The sequence below is a fragment of the Mus musculus genome, chromosome 11, assembly GCF_000001635.26.
Source record: "Mus musculus strain C57BL/6J chromosome 11, GRCm38.p6 C57BL/6J".
NCBI classification, from domain to species: Eukaryota; Metazoa; Chordata; class Mammalia; order Rodentia; family Muridae; genus Mus; species Mus musculus.
Genome location: NC_000077.6, coordinates 35988273 through 36010515, shown reverse-complemented (window position 1 = coordinate 36010515; position 22243 = coordinate 35988273). Strand labels below are relative to the sequence as shown.

General features: G+C 47.3%; 1 protein-coding gene and 1 long non-coding RNA gene across 24 annotated transcripts in view; one reads left to right on the top strand and one right to left on the bottom strand.

Annotated features, from left to right (window-relative positions):
• Positions 1-3860, top strand: part of Tenm2 (teneurin transmembrane protein 2) — a 1230398-nt gene extending 1226538 nt beyond the window's left edge. For 21 of the 22 annotated variants that reach the window (XM_030245994.1, XM_006533290.3, XM_006533295.4 and 18 more), the window contains 2 exons: positions 11-141; positions 1720-3860. In XM_030245994.1, coding sequence (XP_030101854.1) covers positions 11-141; positions 1720-2481 — 893 coding nt within the window. In that variant the 3' untranslated portion in view covers positions 2482-3860. The remainder of the gene's footprint in view (positions 1-10; positions 142-1719) is intronic. The other variant, XM_006533294.4, reaches the window with a different exon arrangement.
• The window catches only part of Gm42072, a 32248-nt gene extending 19598 nt beyond the window's left edge, over positions 1-12650 (bottom strand). For both annotated transcript variants that reach the window (XR_003949664.1, XR_879798.2), the window contains exon 1: positions 11979-12650. This is a non-coding gene — a long non-coding RNA (predicted gene, 42072). The remainder of the gene's footprint in view (positions 1-11978) is intronic.
• Between the last annotated feature and the right edge of the window lie 9593 nt (positions 12651-22243).

Genomic DNA, 22243 nt, shown 5'->3' with positions numbered 1-22243 from the left:
TCCACCGTAGACGTGAAGAGCTGGCTTGTGATGTTTGGATTTCAGCTCAGCAACATCATTCCTGGATTCCCGAGAGCCAAAATGTATTTTGTGCCTCCCCCCTATGAACTGTCAGAGAGTCAAGCAAGCGAGAACGGACAGGTAAGCAGCTGGGTCGGGGATGAGCACTTGATGAGACTCCAAACAAGAGTCCTCATTCTCCTCATTGACACTGCCACACGGGAGCCCGGGGGCTTCTGGGAAAGGAACAGTGAGGCTGGGTATAAAAGCTATGCAGAAGCAGAGACTTCCGAGGCAGAGAGAATGCCATCGTGGTCTTTTCCAGTTTGGCCCATATTTCTTCCCAACCTCAATGATTACCTTAATTGTGGTATCATTATCTGTTCAGTATCTACCCTCTGGTCACTCCTTGATTAACAATAGCCCAGAGGAATCCAGTGGCAACCTGCCATCTGGACTGCTGTAAGATCATAACCCTTTCAGCTTTTTATGGGACGCAATAAAACTGTGGTTTGCAGTTTCTGTCCCATTAAAGAATATTTTTATGCCCTACATAAAACCTCAGCATGTTATGGCCCAAATGCATACAGATTGAGTTTTTAGAACATAATGAGTGCCTGGGTCTTCCTCTGATGACAGAAGGGTGGTCCGTTTCAATTTGGGTGCAGCTGAGACCTCAGCCACAGCAGACGGGCAGCTCGGGAACTGCATGGAGCTGACCCCCCTGATGTGGGACCAGGGCTCTGCACTGTGGTGGTCTAGAAGGTCTCAGCTGCTCTGAATAGTCATCCAGATTGTGTGACTATAGAGAGGCAAGGAGGAGCTGCCGGGTAATTGAGAACAGCGTTCTCTCTATCCTGCCCCTCAGGGACCACTCAGTGGATGAATAGCCATCATTTCCCTCATTTATCTAAGTGCCGTTACCTCCCAAACACAGCCTCTTCCATTATCCCAGCCTGTCCCCCAACCACCAATTGAGACAAGTTGTCATTTGTGAGTGGAGAACGCAAGGCCAATGGGATAATGGTGATTTCATGCCTCTGCAGAACCAGGGCCAGGATCCAAAACAACGGACTGAGAGTGGGGAGGAGTGGGAGGGGACTTCCCTCTGGCCCTCGAAGCCTGGATCTCTTAGCCCAGAGCTCTCAAATATGAATATGCACACACATCACCTAGAGTACCTGGCTGGAACACAGCCTCTGTCAGCAGCCTGAGAGCTGCTTTTCTAACAGGGCTGTGGGCCCCAATGATCCATCTACAGCTGGCCTGGTTTTGAGTATAAGCAGTGACTATCCAAGCCACTGGTTTTGGAGCAGGACAGGTCACAACAGTGGGGCTGCCAGCTGTTCAGACACCTGATCCCCACATCAGGACATCCGTGGGTCTGAAATGTACCCAGATAGCTGCTGCACCACAAATGTAGATTATTTCTTGGCTCCCACAGTTGAAGGAGGTGCACAGCCAGCGTACTGACTCAGGCAAGATGGAGAACTTTTCACCATCTTTCTGTGAGTGACATGGTGACAAAGTGAACAGAGCACCCCATTAGAGGACTGGGAACCAGCCCGTCTGCCCTAGTTACTAAAGGAGGGGCTGTATCAGTACGTATAAGCTCCGCAGATCAAGCCTGAAAGAGCACTCGGCAACCGTCCCTGTAGTTCTTGCTTCAGATCTGCCAATGCTACCTTCTGACTGTTCCTTTTTGTCTTGTCCCCATAGCTCATTACAGGTGTCCAGCAGACAACTGAGAGGCATAACCAGGCCTTCCTGGCTCTGGAAGGACAGGTCATCACTAAAAAGCTCCATGCCAGCATCCGAGAGAAAGCAGGCCACTGGTTTGCTACCACCACACCCATCATCGGCAAAGGCATCATGTTTGCCATCAAAGAAGGGCGGGTGACCACAGGAGTGTCTAGCATCGCCAGTGAGGACAGCCGCAAGGTAGCATCCGTGTTGAACAATGCCTACTACTTAGACAAGATGCACTACAGCATCGAGGGCAAGGACACACACTACTTTGTGAAGATCGGCGCCGCGGATGGTGACCTGGTCACGCTAGGAACCACCATTGGGCGCAAGGTGCTGGAGAGTGGGGTGAACGTGACGGTGTCACAGCCCACGCTGCTGGTGAATGGCAGGACTCGAAGGTTCACCAACATTGAGTTCCAGTACTCCACGCTGCTGCTCAGTATCCGCTACGGCCTCACCCCCGACACGCTGGACGAAGAAAAGGCCCGCGTCCTGGACCAAGCGAGACAGAGAGCCCTGGGTACTGCCTGGGCCAAGGAGCAGCAGAAAGCCAGGGACGGGAGAGAGGGCAGCCGCCTGTGGACGGAGGGCGAGAAGCAGCAACTCCTGAGCACGGGACGGGTACAAGGTTATGAGGGCTATTACGTACTTCCGGTGGAACAGTACCCGGAGCTGGCAGACAGTAGCAGCAACATCCAGTTCTTAAGACAGAATGAGATGGGAAAGAGGTAACAAAATAACCTGCTGCCACCTCTTCTCTGGGTGGCTCAGCAGGAGCAACTGTGACCTCCTCTCCTAAGGAGACGAAGACCTAACGGGGCACTGAGGCCGGGCTGCTTTAGGATCCCAAGTGGCAAGAAAGCTCACATTTTTTGAGTTCAAATGCTACTGTCTAAGCGCAAAGTCCCTCATCCTGAAGTAGACTAGAGCCCGGCCACAAATTCTGAGGAAAAACAAAAACTAAAGGATGAACGAACGAACGAACGAATGAAAACACACACAAAATGTTTCAAGTTCCCCTAAAATATGACCCACTTGTTCCGGGTCTAAGGCAGAAAAGAGACGCAGAATAGCCAAAAGGAAAGGAACAGAAAAGAAACAAATTAAAAAAAAAAAAAAGCAAACAAAAAGACAAAGACACCGACCATACAAACGAAGAAATGAAGACGAGAAGGCCTCATATTCTAATACCTCACTCATTGACACGTGAGCAACACAAAGACATTCACAAGGGCCGGCATCACCAGACCAGCTGAGGACAACTCAGACTGACAGTTGGACAAACATTGCGACGTTTTCGTTTAAGCAAATACAGGTGCATTTAAAAAACACGACTTTGGGGGTGATTTGTGTGTAGCGCCTGGGGAGGGAGGGGGCACAAAAGCGGAGGATCGAGCACTGGAAATACTTTTTAAAGAAAAAGAAAAACACAAGAAAAAAATCAGTATCAGAAGTCAAAGCGAAACAATACCGTCTGGCACTTAACTCTCAGGTCCCCCACTTAGTCAGGCCTGAGCTAATTTATTTGAGCGCAGAGTGTAAAATTTTAATTCAAAATGGTGGCTATACTCACTACACATAAATCTCATAATCTTTTTGTCTTTGGAGATTCCATTGTGGACAGTAATACGCAGTTACAGGGTGTAGTCTGTTTAGAATCCGTAGTTTGTGGGTATCAGTTGCGGTAGAGATGCAACATTTGTGACTCTGTTGCTAACGGTTACCACTTCCGATCGCCCTGTACATACATATGCCGTAAGGCGCAATCACTGTTTCAGACTTAAAATTATTAGTGTGTTTGTTTGGTCCAGAAACTGAGACAATCACATGACAGTCACCACGAGGAGAGAAAAATAAAAAAATAAATAAATAAATAAAAACAAAAAAAAATTTTAAAAAGTGAAGAAAAAAAACACACAAAAAAAAAGTCTAATAAGAACTTTGGTACAGGAACTTTTTTGTAATATACATGTATGAATTGTTCATCGAGTTTTTATATTAATTTTAATTTGCTGCTAAGCAAAGACTAGGGACAGGCAAAGATAATTTATGGCAAAGTGTTTAAATTGTTTATACATAAATAAAGTCTCTAAAACTCCTGTGGACACTGATCCTCTGTGGAAATGCTTTGTGATTCGATTGGCAGGGGATTTCACCCTGTGGGCCACGCCCTCCTGTGGGGGGTCACGTGTTATTACAATTCAGAACCCTAGCAGAAGTATAATTATGAAGTAGTAATGGAATTGTTTTATGGGGAAGGAGGGTCACCACAACACGTGTTTCAGGGTTGCAGTGTTAAGAAGGTTGAGAGCCACTGCAATAAAGGCTGGAAAAACAGGGATGGATACACAGAGCCTCAGCTGGTCCAGATTCAGAATTCCTTACCCCAAAAGTTTGGAGTCAGAGGAAAGCTAATGGTTTAGGATTTTATTATTTTCAGATCTTAGAAGAAGAGCACATACCTAATAAGCGATCAAAGCTTGAAATTCACTGGTGGTTCATATGTGTTATACACAGAGCCTGGAGGTTGCACTGCGGTGTTTTGGAACAGAGTCTCTCTGCATAGCCCAGGCTGTCCTGAAGGAGCTCACCATGGCGACCAAGCTCAAACTCTCAGAGATCTGCCTGCCTTTTCTTTTCTCCCACCTCCTGGGATTAAAGGGATGTACTTCCACACCCAGCAACAGTGCTTTTAGTAATTTTATGTTTATAACAGAGTTTTATTGTTTGGAATGTTCCAGTTGTAACCTTGTATCTGGGTTCAAGAACTTCAGATTTGAGTTTGTTTGTTTGTTTGTTTGTTGGTTGGTTGTTTTTGTTTTAGTAGGGATGCTCAGTCTGTCCTTGGACCATCTTGGGAAAAAAAACAAACAAGTTTTTGTTTTATTTTGGTTATGGAGGAAGGGTTTTTGTTTGCGTCTGTGTTTTGTTTTATGGTGAGGAGACAGTGAGATGGGGCCCCATGTGGTCTAGGTGCTCCTCAAACTGCTATTTAGTCCAAGTTGTCTTTGAACATCTGATCCTTCTGCCTCCGCCACACACATGCTGGGATGCCCTCCGACAGCTGGAGCATCTTTGATAATGCTCCCTCAAATGCTCTAGTGACTCTGAGACTTCTCCACTCTAGGGGACAGGAGAATCCGGCCATGGTGGGTGAGGCTGTAAGGACCCCCAGACCAGCCCTCCTGGGACAGCGGGGACCTCACTGTCACCACTTTCTAGTTATGAAAGCCAATAGCAGACGACGATCCAGGGTGGTCGCACCCGCCACTTTGGAAGCTTGCACACTGTGTGGCTGTGTGTCCATTGATACACTCTTCTTCCCAGATAGATCAGCTTACCTCCAAACTCAAAGACATTGGGCAAATCAAGTAACAAGAGCCTTTGAGGCTTTAATGTAGTTTGGGTTTAGACCACTTCTACAATTAAAATAGCATCAGCAGCCAGTATGAAGCTGTGCTTTGCTGGGTTGCTGTTCTCAATTGTGGCTCTGCAATGCAGCATTTCCAGAGACCCCCCGCCACCACCACCACCTTTCATTCACTGAACAGCGTCTTCTGGAGAATGCACCACAGCAGCCAGGCTAAGGCCTGGGGTGCAGAAGAGAAGCAGACACAAACAGAAGCTCATGCCTCCCAACACTCGCAGGCAGGTACACGGGGAGACAGCAGACCAGAAAGAGCTCTAGAAATGAAAACGGCAGGGGCGTTCTGGTGCCAAGGATGAAGATTTATGAAGCAGCCACGGCAGGGTCTGAAGGTTCAGCAGGAGTTAGCCAGGTGAACAGAAGGGAACCCATTCCCAAGACAGAGACCAGAGAACGCAGAGGAACTGTGGCAGAGAGAGGTAGTGAGGCGGGAACATAGGAGAGCTGGTTGGGTTCAGAAGATGCACAAGGTAATGCCTGGATCCTATTTATCTATCTGTCTATCTGCTAGTCTGCCTGCCTGCCTGCCTGCCTGTCTGTCTGTCAGTCTATCTGCTTATCTATCTGCCTGTCTGCCTGCCTGCCTGCCTGCCTGTCTGTCTGTCTGTCTGCTTATCTAGCTGTCTGTCTGCCTGGCTATCGGTCTATCTGCCTGACTGCCTGTCTGCTTAATCTATCTGTCTATCTGCCAGTCTGCCTGTCTATTTGTCTGTCGGTCCATCTGTTTATCTATCTGTCTGTCTGCCTGTCTGTCTGTCTGCCTATCTATCTATCTGCCTATCTGTTTATCTGTCTGTCTGTCTATCTGCCTTCTCTACCTGTCTTTCTATCTGCTTATCTATCTGTCTGTCTGTCTGTCCCATTTATTTGGCCTGGATTCTTTTAAATGGTAGCAAAGGGGAGTCATTCATTTCAGTGTCATAAGTGTTGTACTGTGGTATGCAGAACAGGTAGTGAGGCAGCTGAAACAGTCTCATAAGTGAGATGAAGAGGAGGCTGAGGGAGCCTTGAATCTAAGATAGAGAGGTATCAGCACCCCAGAGGAGGATCCGGAGGTAAGCTGAGCATCGGGAGTTTCAGACGACTCTCCCATGTCATTCACCATGCAGGTGGGAACCGCTTAATGAACAGCACTCATCTGGAAGGTGGAGGTATCAGACTCAAAGACCCCGTGTCCATAACTTCTTCTAGATATCTGGCTAATTGGTGCTTTGCCCAGAGGCCCTCCTGAGATCTCCAATGCTCTGTCTTCCTGGTCATCCAGTCAGTTTCCAAGTGGCCTCTATGAGCAGAAAGGGAGGCGTGGTTAGCCTCACTTAAACCAGGCCTCAGGAGTTGCCCAGAAAGGAACGTGGCCCCAGAAGCATCTCTCTGATGTACTGGGTGGGGTTATCATCCTCAGAAGGAGTGGGTAGAGGTAGCTGTGGGCTGTGGAACCTGGAGCTGCGAAACAAAAGAGGAAGATGTCTCACCAGGTAGATGCACCTGCAAAGTGGTACAGGGAGTTGCCCCAGACCATGGGGACTCAGTCCAAGACTTCTCTGCCCCTGTAGCCTCAGAAGATTTTCACAGGCTAGAGAACATATTCTCTTTAGGGTCCACCATCTTTGAAATATCCCTTAGTTTTCTGATATATCCCTGAGGATCCAGCCCCACATTGTAAACCACAGAGGTACATCCTAGGAGGACAGAAGCAAGCCTGGCTGGCTGAAAAGTCCCTTACCTCTCCTCAAGCTAGGACAATGATTGATGGAGGGTCCTGGAGCCCAATGGTTCTCTAAGGATAGACACTGTGACATCAGCATGCCTGGGGACCAGTTCTGATAACTGCCCACTAAATGTAGAAATGAGGCTGGAGATGTGGCTCAGTGGTGTACAGCACCTGCCTAACTAACCTATGCTAGACCCTGGGTTCCATCCTCAGAATTCCAAAAGGGGACAAAAAGTGTGGAAAGTGGCCAAGTGGTAGTGATCACCTTTAGACCTGGCATTCTGGAAGCAGAGACAGGCAAATCTCTTTGAGTTCAAGGTCAACCTGGTCTATAACCAAGTTCCAGGCCATCCAGGGAGACGTGGTGAGACTGTCTTTAAAAAAAAAAAATTAGTGTGAGGGAGGGAGGACTGGAGAGAGATGGTCCAGTGGTTACAGAACTCGGCTACTCTTCCAGGGAACCCTGGTTCAATTCCTAGTATCCACAGAGCAATATTTCTAATCCCAAGGGATACAATGCCCTCTTCTGGCCTCTTCGGATACTGAACACATATGGTCCACACGCATATAGGCAGGCAAAACACCAAATTAATATTTTAAACTGTAGAAACCAGAAAAAGTTACAGGTACCAATTAGATAAAAAGTATTAGCTGCTTAAAGAGACAACTCAATACAAATTAACACCCCATCAAAAAAAGCCCATTTCACTTAGTAGTGTTACTGCTTCAGGGGTGAGCCACCTGAGGGTTAAATGAAACGCGGTAAACACTTAATATTACTTGTTGTTTGGGTTTTTTTTTTATCATATTTGTTCCAAGCACAGGTTTGGGTTTTTTTGTTTTTGTTTGGTTTGGTTTGGTTTGGTTTGGTTTTTTTGAAGAGTGGGGAGGGGAGCTCTCATGCAGCAGCTAGGCAGGATTAGGGGATTGGGACTTCACCCCCCCCCACACACACACACACACACACACCCCCCGCACATTGTGTGTCACCTTGTCAAGAGCCCCTCCCCTCCCACCCTCCCAGGTCCAGGCAGCTGCAGCAAGTGCTTTCAGCATCTGACCCGTGTTCACGGCCTTAAGGGATTGTCAGAAAGAGTGACATTTAGAAGGTCGAGGGTCTCAGCAACTTGAAGTCTGCCTGTCCGACTAGGCGGAATCAGCTCGAGCATTTATCCATTTATCGACATCCCGAGTCACCAGGCACGGCTCGTCCCCGGCACTGTCAGAAGTGGACGATGCAAAGATGAATAAAACTTGCCCAGAAAGCGCTCCGTCAGGGGTGAGACGAACTCCCAAGACAGTCGTGGGATACAGTGGGGTCAGAGCTGGTGGGAAAGTTGACAGACTAGAGCAAGAAGCCCTGAGAAGACCCTGTTGTCTCCATGGACATCTAATCTAGACACCAGCCGACAAGGCCAGGAAATGAGATGATGCTAAAATGAGTCAGAGTCCTCACAAATGGAGAGAGTACAAGTAGATCGCCTGAAGGTAGGAAGGCTACAGAGGGGCTAGCTGTGACATCACATGAGGGAGATGTAGCGCAGGAATAGAAGTTTGCCCGGCAAGCACAAAGGCCCTGGGTTTCACCTCAGCACCAGGGAACGAGATGCAGGAATCATCTGGGAGCCTTTGACAGAAGCCCCTAGGCCCATTTAGTCAGGATTTCTCTAAATTAGAAGCCAGGTGTAGAGCCCCTGGGCATCTTCACTTGCCAGCAGCATGAGGGACAGAATTAAAAACCGGAGGGGCGGGACGCAGATAAATTCCTCCTCACTCCGCGGGCGGAAGGAACAGGCGTGAGACTCGGGCTAGGAGCTGAGCTAGGAGTTGGTGACAGTGTCCAAAGAGTTGAACTAAAAAGCAGGAAATCTGCTAAGACCTTGCTCTGGGTCCTTCACCTTCTCCAGCCCCTAGAGGAAAGGACACTCACTATTCAGGAGGCGGACGAGGTGGGGGACTATTAATAAGGACTGTTCTGCTCCGTCCTGCGCACACCCAGGCCCCACATTGAATGCTGAGACAGCTAGGCAGCCTTGTTCTGTTCCCGCAGCCCTCGCCACTTCAAATGCTGTCTACATCTATTCTCCAACGCCGCGCTTTCCCAAGCCGTGAGCTCCTCCCTTTGGCCACCAGATGGCAGACTTTCCCGCTAAATCTTGCTAGGCTCTCTGTTTGCCGAGAGAGGCTTTCCAACTCAGGGGTGAGCTACAAGACTCTGGATAGGGAGAAGCCCGGTTGCATAGCAGCCAGGAAACAGACCGACCGATTCTCCTTGCCGCTTCTCAAGCACCAGCCGGGTACATTCCCAAACGTCCTTCGCATCCCTAGTCGTGACCTCACTTTTTCTCGTTCCTAAAATAAATATAAAAGCATTGCGGTAGTCTCGGCACTTAGAGGTGAAGGAGCAACAGACAGGGAATTCAAAGCCAACCTGGGCTATGTGTGAGAAAGTATGAAGAGGAAGCTTCGGTTGAAATTCCAGTTGCACCCCCCTCTCCAGCTAAGTCTGAGCACTTTCCCCAACTTCTTCTCTAAGAAGTGGAGATAAGAACACCTCACCCTAGCACCCTGCGGTTTAAAAAAAAAAAAAAAAAAAAAAACTTGTACAAGGAAGCCGCTGGCTAGTGCTTTGTAGCAAGCTATTTTCAGCCTTCTTAAAAAGATCGCTGGCTCTCCACCCACCTTAGATTTAGTGAGGCGTTACCTCCAACCTCTCTCCCCTTCCCTCCTCTGCCTCTTCTCCCTCTGAGCCCAATCCCAGGGGGATGTAAAAATGACCTCATGCATTCACAGACCCTGTCATTCAAATTAGCTGACCTCATTTGAACCTCCCACACACTGGGGGGCAGATGAGGAAACTGGCCTAGAGAGGCCACTAACAGAGTAAACCCCACAGGCAGAGCCCACCCCTCCATAGCCGGATCTGTCTCCTGCTATTGGTAACTATCTCTGACCTGCAGGGTTGGCCACTCCCTCCAGAAGCCCTTATCTCGGCCTTATCTCCCACAAAAGCTGTTTTTATCCTGAGGTGAGAGCCCTTGGCCTGATGAAATCTGTTGTGTTTACAAATGACAGGAATTAGACAAATTCCTGTTGTAAAAAAAATTTTAAGAGAGGATGAAGGCTAGAAACAGACCCCAAAGGGTATCACGGTATTAACCAAGAGATTTGTGCTCATCAGTGACGGAACCTGAATTTAAAGGAACACTAGGAAGGCACGAGCATGGCTGATTTCAGGCATGGGAGGTTCTAGGGCTGAAAGGAAGTCCACAAGGTGCCATCTTGACTCCAACACTCATGTGGCCTTTTTCTCCCAGAGAGGTTTCCTCCACGTATTGCTTCATCCCAAGTCTGCATCCTTACCAGCAACCATGGCAACAGCAGAGAGACCCTGCTCCTCCCTCTGTTGCTAGGAAGACCTTTAATTGTCTGGTTGCAATTGGTGAGAAATGGGAGGACTCCCAGGAGGATCACTGCCTAGGTAACACACAGGGGCTGCAGACTCACTCCTGGTCCTTTCTGTCCCGGTAGGGCTGGACACATTTGGGTGCTCAAGAAAAGGAGGTGGGCGCTGGGGGAGTAGGGATGGAGACACAAACCAGCCATTCAGGAGCGGGGGCACTGTCACCTGGCTACACGATAGTGGAGGAGCTATGAAAAAAAGGCAGGACCCTGGCTCAGCCTCGCTGGGCATAGAGTGAAAAGGAGAGGCTTTGCAAGCATAAGCTGCAGCAAACTGGAATAGCCCAAAAGGCAGCCGGCAAAGCTTCCCAGCAAACCTCAACCCACATGCCCTTAGCACGCCCTTTCTCCCTGTCCTCTGGGAAGGGAAGGCAGGAAGTCTACACTCAACACTAGCCAGAGGAGCTTGTCCCCTGGACAGGTCCGTGTCATCTTGGTGTGACAGGAAGTCCTCCATTCTTTTCTTCTGAATCTGGCTCTCCTTCACACTTTTGGGAGGCATGCTGACCTGTCTCTGTGGGCAACTGTCAGTGAGGCTCTGCTCATTGGACCATCCTGTATTCTAGAGCAATCTTTTTTTAAGCTCTGAGATAGCGACACTTGGGGTCAGGTGGCTTTTCATTTCTGGAAGGCTAGCATGTGACTTACAAGAGATTTGATGTTTCTAACACACTATACATTTGCATTTACATATACATCATATACCCATATGAGCATATGTGTATGCATATATACAGACGCAGACGCAGACGCAGACACAGATACAGATACAGATACAGATATGGGGGAGAAAGAGAGAGCAGCAACTCTGGCCTCTACCTACTAGATTCCATACTTATATACCTTATATCACCACCCCCCACCCAGCTGTGACAGCCCTTCTGACACTTCCAAATGTCCCCTAGGATGTTATAACTTTCCCCATTGGAAAACCATTGTCCCCTGTGTTCTGTCCCCAGCCCCCTTTTCCTCCTCTCATTCCTGCAAGCTTCAGATTTCCGAAAAGAAAAGCCTTAGACCTCTGATCATATAGGCTGATTACCCATACTCCTCTGGGTTCTGGAACTCCCCCATTTCTCCTCTCCTAGACCACAACACCCAGGAGCTTTGTTTGTTTATGTTCAAGACAAAGTCCCACATTAGACCTCAGGCTGGCCTAAATAAATCTCACTGTGTAGTCCAAGATAGCCTTGAACAGACAGCAATTCTCCTGACTCAGCCTTCCAAGTACCCTTTGGTGGCTGACTATCCCGTTGAGAAAGAAAGAGTTAAGGGTGCTTCCTCCAGCTCTCCCCACCATCAGCCCACTAGGGGTGGGGGGCTGTGTCCAGTGGGGGGGGGGCTGTATCCAGTGGGGGGAGCTGGGGGGGCTGTGTCCGGTGGAGGAGGGCTTGTCCAGTGGGGGGCACTGTGTCTGGTGGGGGGTGTGCCGTGGGGGGGTGCCCCACGGAGGGGGGGTGTCCGGGGGGGAGTGTCCAGTATGGAGGGGGCAGAGCAGCTGAGTGCTCTGAAGTGGGCTAGCCAGATTCTGTCTTTAAGCTTAAATATTCCCATGAGTGCGTTACCCTGCTAAGTAGCCATCAGAGCAATAGGAAAGAGAGGAAGAGGAACCCAGGGTTTTCCACGCACCTTTCCCCAGAGTGAAGATGACCGGAGTCTGAGGTGGCAGAGCAGTGTTCATTTCCTTATCCTGTTACATGCCATGCCGAGGATCTCGCAGCTCCATAGAGTCCCGTGGGATGCTATGTTAACAATGGATGCTCAGCGTGTTCTCAGGGCAAGTCCTGAGGATGCTGTCTTGGAGTTTGAGAACACTTCCGCAGAGAATGTGAGCTCGTGTCCACCAGTGCCCTGCTGGTAAGTCTTCAGGCAGCTGCCTTGAGGAGATGGCAGTCTCATGACCACAAATCCGCCACACCTGTCCAGATGTGAATAAAAGTGCGTCTGAGTGTGAGGAGAGGCACACTGGGGTCGGAGGGCGTTCGTGGTGTGTGACTAACGCAATGTGTACAACAAGGGTGTACAGGAGGTGCAGCATACACACACACCAAGTGAGTCATAGGGGGATCTGGTTACTCTCTGATGTTCAGACGCGTGTCTGTCTGCTCCAAGGACAGACAGGAAGTTAGAACAGGGTAGCACAGGGCATCTGGTATATATACTGCACATACATAACAGTAAACGGGAACACACAGGAATCTTTCCTTTCTGCTTTCAAGTAAGATCAGCCCTGTTGCCAGTGGAAATATAAACCATACAGTTTTAGAACCAGTGAATTTTTAAACTGTTTTCCCCTTTGTTATTTTATTTTGCTTGGCTACTGCATCAATTTTAATTTTTTTTTGTTTTGTTTTTTGATACAGGGTTTCTCTGTATAGCCCTGGCTGTCCTGGAACTCACTCTGTAGACCAGGCTGGCCTCAAACTCAGAAATCCACCTGCCTCTGCCTCCCAAGTGCTGGGATTAAAGGCATGTGCCACCACGCCCTGCGATTTTAATTTTCTTTACACAATGACTTGTTGCTGGGGTCGAATCATAGAAAACCCAAAATCCATCACTTCTTAAATAACTGGATAGCACCCCCCCAAAAAAAAATTACATAAATTTAAAGAATGAATAAATTCACCATTGTCAATGCAAATGTCCCTCATGCAGCCAACCCTTTGAGTGTTCCATGTGAGTGCATGCACACAGACACGGACGCAAGCTGGGGCTCACTGGGCACTCCACATATGTGCTTTGCACATGGGCAGGCACACAACGTATGCTGGACATCTCTGGTGCTAGAAGGATGTTGCTCTTGCTGCGGGCCCCAACCTGGCAAGTAACAACACAACAGAGGTAAAGAAGGCAAACACTAGAATGAAAAGTGGATCTCAAGGCTCAGACTTTTCCAGCAGTTAGACAACAAGAGCGAAGCAGTGAGAGGTTCTAGAGCCTTTGGCAGAAATCCTGGGACAGTCAACTGTCAATTAACACCCTGCAAAGATGGCTACACCCTGCTCGCAAAGATCCACCAGGCTGGGGGGTTCTCTTCCAGAGCTTATTCTACTCAGCCACAGAGTGGCTGAGCCATATGGACTAAGGACCAAATTAAGATAAGATACGAACGGAGTATTAAATGTCCACCAAGGAAACAGTTAAGTTGAATACAAGGTCAAAATCAGATACAAGCTTCAAGGACAAATTTCTTTTCAATAGGCTGCCAGGGCAGACTGATATTTCTGAATCATCTCATGTAGTAGATGGTTGGTACCTGCGTCATCTATCTAGAAGTATTTGAAGTGGATGGTGGAGGAGCCTGGCTAGCTGCACCCCTGCCTGCTGATCCACATGTGCTGGATGGAAGGTAGACGGTGAGGCCAGGGTAGAGGCTCTTCTCCAAGGAGAAAGAGGATGTAGCAGTGGCCATATCTTGCTCAAAATCTAATGCAACATGGCATAGTTACTTCTCCTTAATGTTTCACACACTCCCTGACTCAGCTATGGTGGTGAAGCTGTAACCCTGCTCAGGCAGAATTTTCATGATGTAGTCCGCCAGGTCCAAGCCAGCCAGGTCCAGATGCAAGGTGGCTTTGGGAAAGACATAGCTCTCGTAGATGGACACTGTATGTGTGACCCCGTTACCAGAATCCATGACGAGTGCACATGCGTGCATGCATGAGAACACAAATGTGGTCACATGCATAGATCCTAGGGGTACCAAGGGCATACAGAGACAGCACTGCCTGAATGGCACATACGTGGATGGGTGTTAAAGGCTTCAAACAGTCCCAGGATCATCTTCAGTCTGTAAGCCTAGGGGTTCCGGGGAGCCTCAGTCAGAAGTGCCAGGTGTTCCTCAGGAGTCATACACAGCCCATGTAGGAGGTGTGGTTCCTGATCATCTCCATTATGTCCCAGTTAGTGGCAATGCTGTGCCTGAGACCAAACTTCAGACTCAGGATAGCCCTTTTTCTCTGGGCCTTATCTTCTACATAGGCCCACCAAGATAACCCTGGTGTAGGAGGAGGCCGATAGGAGGGGATATAGCTATGGGGCTACTGTTGCCAGCAAGGCAAGCTTTGCTCATGCCATAGCCATTGTCAATCTCTGCCATTTCTTCTTCCACTGTGAGCAGTGGAGCATGGGCGACGGAGCAGTGAAAAGACTCACGGGGAGAGAGGAAAGCCCCTGTTTATTTCTTACAAGATTTGTTAATTTTGCATGTGCGAGTGGGTTTTTTTTTTTTTTTGGTGCTGTTGTTTTGTTGTGGTTTTTGTTGTGGTTTTTGCATGTATGTTTGTGCACTGTGTGTGTGTGTGTGTGTGTGTGTGTGTGTGTGTGTGCAGTGCCTGTAAAGGCCAGAAGAGGGCACTGGATCCTGTAGGGACAGGAATCCAAAGATTGTGGTTGCAGAGAATTAAACCCAAATCCTCTGAAAAAAGCAGCTGGTGCTGCTAGCCACTGAGCTATCTCTTCAGCCCCTAGAGTCAATTCTATGAGTCTGTGCCTTGTTTGGTCACATACTAGCTACAAACCTTGAGCAAATCTGACACTTCTCAAGACATGGTTTACTCATCATCAAAACAGGAAGAAGGGATATTCCCCACCTCTCCTGGAAGTTATGAAAGCCAAAGAAGAAGCAGGGGCAAAGCACTTCCTCCAGAGGGTGCACTTCCCACTGTGAGCTCTGCTTAGCCTAAGGACAAGAAACACACCTTCCAGTATCAGCTGAGATCCCTGCAGGACAGGGAAGCAGGCTCTTCCAGGCCCAGCTGTCATACACCCAATGCTGACTCCTTCTGGGGCAGCACTTTGTCCACCTTTGTAAGGACCCTGTTGAAGTCCTTTCATTAGCCTGCAGAGAACCTGCAGAAGAACTGAGTGCCAGCATTTCAAAAAATAAGGTTCAGGAATCTGGTGTGGTGGCACATGCCTTTAATCCCAGCCCTTGGGAGGCAGAGGCAGGTGGATTTCTGAGTTCGAGGCCAGCCTGATCTACAGAGTGAGTTCCAAGACAGCCAGGGCTACACAGAGAAACCCTGTCTCGAAAAACCAAAAAAAACAAAAAGAAAAACAAAAAACAAAAAAACAAAAAACCAACCAAACAAACAAAGAGAAGGAAAGACAGATAGAAAGAAGAAAATAAAGAAGGAAGGAAAGAAGAGAAGAGAAGAGGAGAGAAGAGAAGAGAAGAGAAGAGAAGAGAAGAGAAGAGAAGAGAAGAGAAGAGAAGAGAAGAAGAAAAAGAAAAGGAAAAGGAAAAAAAGAAAAAGAATGCAAGCAAGCTCATATCCAGAGGACCATCCTGTGGTACAAATATTTTTTGAGACAAACAGTACAGAGCCACAGTTATAGCTACTCAATACCCAGGCCCTAAACCCAGGTGCAAGGCAGGCAAGCCCTTCCCAGTGACAAGTGCAAGCATCACCCACAGTACACAAGCTCACCCTGCATTCCCTGCTGATGCTCACATCTGCCTGCACTCAGGTGTGCTGACTCCTGCGTACAAGAGCATCTCATCGCTGACATCACACTAGTACCTTGAAATCAGTGATGGAACCATTCACACTGTGGAAACTGGCATAGTCTCCCAAGACAAGCAGGGCTAAGCAGGAATACAAGAATGGTTAAGTGCAATGGATACCACCATTGTGAAAGAAGAGAAGCGAAAGGATGATTGTGGGTGGAAGCTTTCTCTGTTGACCTCGAGTAAGCAGGCATCTTGATGCTCAAAGGTCAAGAAAGATCTGTCAACACTAGTGAAAACATAACTATAGAAAGGCTAGGTGGTACTTCAGGTGCCATATTATCTGCAAGAATGAGGGCCCAAGTTTGATGCCCAGTTCTCATCTTAAAAAAAAAGAAAAACAGGCATGGTGGTGCTTTTTAACCTCAGCATTGGGGAAACAGAGACAGACAGACCCCTGGGGTTGGCTGGCCAGCTTCACCTTCCAGACTAAGGAGAAATCCTGTCTCTAAAAATACAAGGTAGACAGTACCTAAGAAATGACACCCTAAGGTTGATCTCTGGCCTCCATATGTATTTGCACACAATACCTACCACACTCCTGTATACACCTTCCCCACACACATACTGGAAGAACAGGTAGATAATTCTTCCATATGTGGAGGGTGTTTTTACCTTTTCACAGTAGGACTGTTCAGGACATGGTATGGTCCACAGAGTGGACACAGATCCCAACCCAAAACCCAGGTGCTTAGTTACCTGCTGGGCTGGCCAGGTACTGCCTATGGGGGCAATCACAGTGAAGAAGCCCTGACTGGTCAATGCAGGTCCACAGGACCTGAGTGCCCACCTCAGTGAACAGTGAGGGGTGCCTCTGAAGAGTTACCGAAGCTCCAGGTCCTAGTAGAAACAGCCAGGGTGTAGTTGCTTCAGCATCCATGACAAGTCTTCTCTGCTCATCCCTGACCCCTGTCTCCCTCTTGCCCTCCCAAGAGTTATTCTTAATAGATCAGACAAATCTGTGCACAAATGAGTCCACGGTCCATCTCTTCGGGAGCTGAAGGCCATCATTCTTGGAAAGAGGGGAGAAGCTAGGAAGGTTGGAAATTACTTCAGGGACCATTGTGCAGAAAGTGTTAATCTCCTCCTCCTACCCGCACCATTGGGGGCATGGAAGTGCCTTGTGACATGCTGGGGAACCTGCAGGGAGCCCCAGGGGCACTGTCTGAGAACAGATGCCCTTGTAGGCATCGTCACTGTACAGAGTTCAAACTAGGCCGGAGGCAGAGAGTGTGGAAAAAATAAAGCCAAGTTAATGACCATGTAAGCTGGTGTTTGTGTTCAAAACCAGCACCCCACATTGAAGGACACATCAGGGAGGAGTGGATAAAAGAATGCCACCTGCTTGCAGGATTTAGCTTCACATGGGACCTGGGTGGTGGCAAGCCTCTGCTTTGTGTACTACACAGAAATACAAATACCCTACACAAAGATACTGATGCCCTCGCCATCCTCGGCATGGTGATTCACTCATGTGACCTCATAATTTGGGAGACTGAGGCAGGAGGATCATGCCTTTTGAGGCCAACCAGAGCTGAACAATGAGATCTTGTCTTCCACAGATTTAAGTGACACCTGGGCCAGTAAGATGGTTTAGTGAGTAAGGATGTCTTCCGCCAAGCCTGAAATCTGAATTTATTTTTTTTAAGAATCATCTTTTCTTTTCTTTTTTTAAAAATTTATTTTAATCTATGTGAGTCTGCCATTCAGAAGAGGGCGTTGGATCCCATTACAGATGCTTGTGAGCCACTATGTGGTTGCTAGGAATTGAACTCAGGATCTCTGGAAGGGCAGTCAGGGCTCTTAACCTCTGAGCAATCTTAGCCCCCAACAACTTGAATTTGATCCCTGAAACCCACAAGGCAGCACGGGATAATTGATTCTCAGAAGTTATTCTCTGACCCCCCTCCCACCCATGTGTCATGGCATGTATACACATACACACACACACACACACATGCACACAATAAATTACATAACTAAAATGTAAATGACAACAGCAACAGAACCAGACAAGCATGAGACACAGTCACAAACACAGCCCTCATTTATTTGTTTGATTGATTAGTTGTCGATTTTTGAAAGAGCGTCTTTCAGTATGTTTCTCAAGCTGGCCTGAAGCTCCTGGGGTCAAGAAATCCTCCTGCACCGGCATCTTGAGTAGATGGGACTGCAGACACACACCATTGTAAAAGAACCATAGAACAGAGAGAATCTTGCTCAACCCCTCTTTAGTGGAAGAGGTGATGTTGTCTCAGTCTCTGCTCTCTGATGCCCACCTAAGTTTGATACTTCAGAGTGCACAAGCTATATCCATTCATTCACTGAAGGGTCACTGGGGATATAGAGAGACATATTCATTGTGCTAAGTCGGACCCTAGGAAGCCTATCTTTTAACTTCAAGTTCCCTGTAGTTCAACCCAACCTTGTCATGGGTCCTAGAGGGGCAAACGGGGGACTCAAGACAGAAAAATTCATTAGCTTCCCTTTGCCAGCCTTCTGGCAACTAAGTTTCCATAATGCAAGCCAGTCTGGCATCCTCCTCACCAGAGGATGCTGCACAGATGGCAGCCTCCCCACCACCTGGAGGAAGGGAGTTCCCCAGTGGTGGGAGGGCTTCGCTGTATACTCTCCAGGCAGGGGCTGTGTCTATGCCAGGTGCAACCAAGGAGAGATGGGATTTACTTCCCACATGCAATTCCCTGCTGATCTAGACTCTCACCTGCTTTACTGAACATAGCCTTCCCCAGGGATGGCCTCAATACCTGTTAGCCTGCTGACTAGAAATGGTTTCTCTTCTTAGGTGATAGAGCTGGTCATGTGAACGCAAGGAGGATTCCTGTGTTCTCAAAATAGCAGTGTACAGATCCTCATTTATATTAATCTAGAACTTTACCAAGTTCTCAGAAGCAAGAGCTCACAGGCTGGTACAGTCCTCCACATGCCCAGAGTTTCATTACACAAGATATTTAGTAGCCTGGATGTTTATGCCAAACATTCAGGAGCCCCCAGTTCCAAGGCTGGAATGAGCTTGGGCTATTGGGTGTGCCAGCTCCATCCCTGGTACAGAGAGAGTGTGTGCTAAGCTGTTCTGCTTCTAACATCAAATGAGATCAAGTGTGTTCAGGAAGATTGGACAATGGACCCAACAAGCCATTTCATTAGTGTTATGGTCAGTGTTGCTCCGCAAGAAAGCCCCTGATTTAACAGAATCTAAAGACCACCAAATGCTTGTTCCATTATGTCCCCAGCCCTTGTGGTAGGCCAAGGCCTTCTCTGAAGGCCTAATTCTCTACTTCAAGGGCTGTAGGATATGAGAAGGCTTCTATATTTAGTTTAAACTTGTGGATCCCATATGGTTATGATGATAATACAAACTCCAAGAGTCTGCCTGCTCACAAACTGCTAATTTTATAAAAGTGTGTACCTTCCGTTTTCAACAAGTTTTGGCCCTCATGCTGAATAGTGGAGTAGATACCAGCCACCTACAGCTGAGCTTTTTCAGGGTCATAAAAGGGTCTGTCCAGGAAGGTGGACAGGAGAGGACTTAAGCCTCCCTAGTGTCAGGCCAGCACCTGTGACTTATAGTCATACCCACACAGAATTAATTGGCTTTGCTTGGCCTACACCAACTTTTCCCCCTCCCTTTCTTTTCATTATCAGTGCATTTACTATAAAATATTAAGCTCTGTGAAATAAAAGCTCTGTGAAATATATTTTGAACTCAGGCCATGTGGCATACCAGGACTGTGATAGCCATTTGCTGGGTTCATTGTTTAGAAAGCTGCTCCAGGCTCCAAATCAAAAGTTAAAAGATAGGATGTCAATACATCCTCTTAAGCAATTCAGAGCACATTTTTAGAAAACCCAGTGATTATTATTGTAGTTCAGCCAGTATTGATAGAGAAATATTTCCTATGAGACATTGAGAAACTAAATAGGAATTTAACAAAATATTGAAGACAGTATCCTTTGTTGCTATCTATGAGCAGTTAACATTGTGATCGCAAGTACGCTTTCTCCTCTCTGAAATGGATCAGTGGTTACTGGAACATCCAAAGGTACATCACAGACAGCAGAGCATGCCTAATGTGTCCTAGGAGAGCTCCTGAGTACAGGAATTACTCTCTTGCTTAACTACCACACCTATGAAAATCCCCAAATGCTTTACACTGGCTTGATGACAACTACCCGAAATGTAGTCCATCTCCCAATTTCACCAATAATCTCTAGAATGCTGTTTGTCCTGTGTGTGTGTGTGTGTGTGTGTGTGTGTGTGTGTGTGTGTGTGTGTGTGTGTCAAGTAATCCCTAGTGGATCCCATATTATATTTGACTCCTTTCTTCATTTCCATCGTTCTGGAAAAAAAGATAAAGAGCTGTCGAAGACACTTCAAACTAAAAACAAAACTCCTTTCAAGCAGGACCCTTGGAAACTGCATAATTCCCATTTCTTACTACAGATGGGCAAATTATTTCTTTGAAGGGCATATGGGCTCCTAATTATTCCAACAGACTAAAACCATCTGCTTTCTACAAGCAGAAAGGGAAAAAAAAAACGGCCAAAAAATAGTGACAATAGGCCCTGGGCCCTGACCAGGGTACAAACCCTTCCACCCGAAAATAACCATAGCCCTGTCCTCAGAGGTTAATCTGTAGAAAGAAGGAAAGAAAAATTGAAAAATCAAGAAACGTGTCCTCACTGAGCTTTGTGGTCCAGGAGAGAAAGGTGGGGAGGGACTTTTTTTCTTGAACCCAGAACAGCTCCATAGGTGACCTTGGGTGGCAGAGGAAGAAGCCACATCTTAGCTGGAGAACTCTCTGCATGAAGGATACACAGCCTCGCTGTACAGTGGGAGGGGAGGAGGCATAAAGTTATGATGAGAAGGGTGGCCAGGGCCAGTGGCCCCTGATCTGTGGCTCACTGAAGGTACGTAAATGATGGCCACTTTCCATTGAAGTCTCAGCACTACCACAGACTCTCAGCTGCAAGTCTCTCAGAGGTGTTAGAAACACTGGCCTGTACTTAAGAGATCTGGAGGCTCAAGGGTTAAGAGTGTTTGCTGCTCTATTTGGGGACCCAAGTTCAGCTTTGCCCTCTGCTGTAGGCACCTGCACACGTGCTATACACTGACACAAATATAAAACATACATAAAAATAAAAAAGTGTTATACTCACACACACACACACACACACACACACACTCACACACACACACACACATATATACATGAGTGTGTGTGTGTGTGTGTGTATCTATATATATCTTACACTTTTGGGTTTTGTTGTTGTTTGTTTATTTGTTTGTCTGTCTGTTTTTGAAACAGAGTTTCTCTGTGTAGCCCTGGCTGTCCTGGAACTTGCTTTGTAGACCAGGTTGGCCTTAAGCTCAGAGATCTACCTGTCTCTGCCTTCTGAGTTCTGGAATTAAAGGTGTGTGCGGCCACCATTCCTCTTTAAAAAAATTTTTTTTAAAATAAAAGATGGGGTTTACTGAAGGATAAAGATTTGTGAGAACATAGTTGATCACTGCATCATTAAAATGGTCAGATTAAGGAGTTTGTGTTAGGAACTGGGTCACAGAGGAGGACTGGATGCAGGGAAGCCAGCAAGGCAGGACTTGGATGCTTCCGGCCTCCATGACTGTATGGAACCTGAGCTGCTAAGCTGAGAGAGCAGAGAAGAGGAGAGTGAATTCTAATTCAGATGCACTGAGCTTTGTTGGTTCCCAGTAAGTAGTGGCTTTCGGCTTCCAAGAAAGTGGGAGGTGATGTGTCCTCTATACCTCTCACTACTTAAAGAAAAACTTTGGACATCACATGTAAAACAAACAGGAGAAGAATCTAGAAGGTGCTGAGAAGACCTCTCAATCTGAGAAGTGACACTGTGGCTACTTCCCCCAGTTTTTCTTTTACACACCCTAGGCTGGGCACTGGAAAAAGCCAACCTGCAACCCCAGTGGTGCTCTTCAAGGTGCCAACAAAAGCCTCTGCTCTCTAGTCCAGGAACAGGAGACAGGACAGAAAAAGAATTAACTTGAAAACAGAACCATGGAAATTACCTAATATGAACAACAGACAGAGACTGAGTGTAATGATGCATGCTTAGAACCCCAACATTTGGAAGGAGAAGGATTGAAAGTTCAAGGACAGCCAGTGCCACATAGTAAGACTTCGAGGAAGAGAGGAAGGGAGGGAAGCCCTGGTTCTGTCCTATAAAAAAATAGAGTGTAGGGACTGTAAAAAGTTTTAAATAATGGTTTAAATGGGAAGCATAAAATTTGCAGCTTTAGGAAGCTAAGTGAATTACAAACAAGAGGACTAGAAAGAAATCTACACCAAGGCATATGGCCAGATTTTCAAATATTAAAAGTCAGAATAAA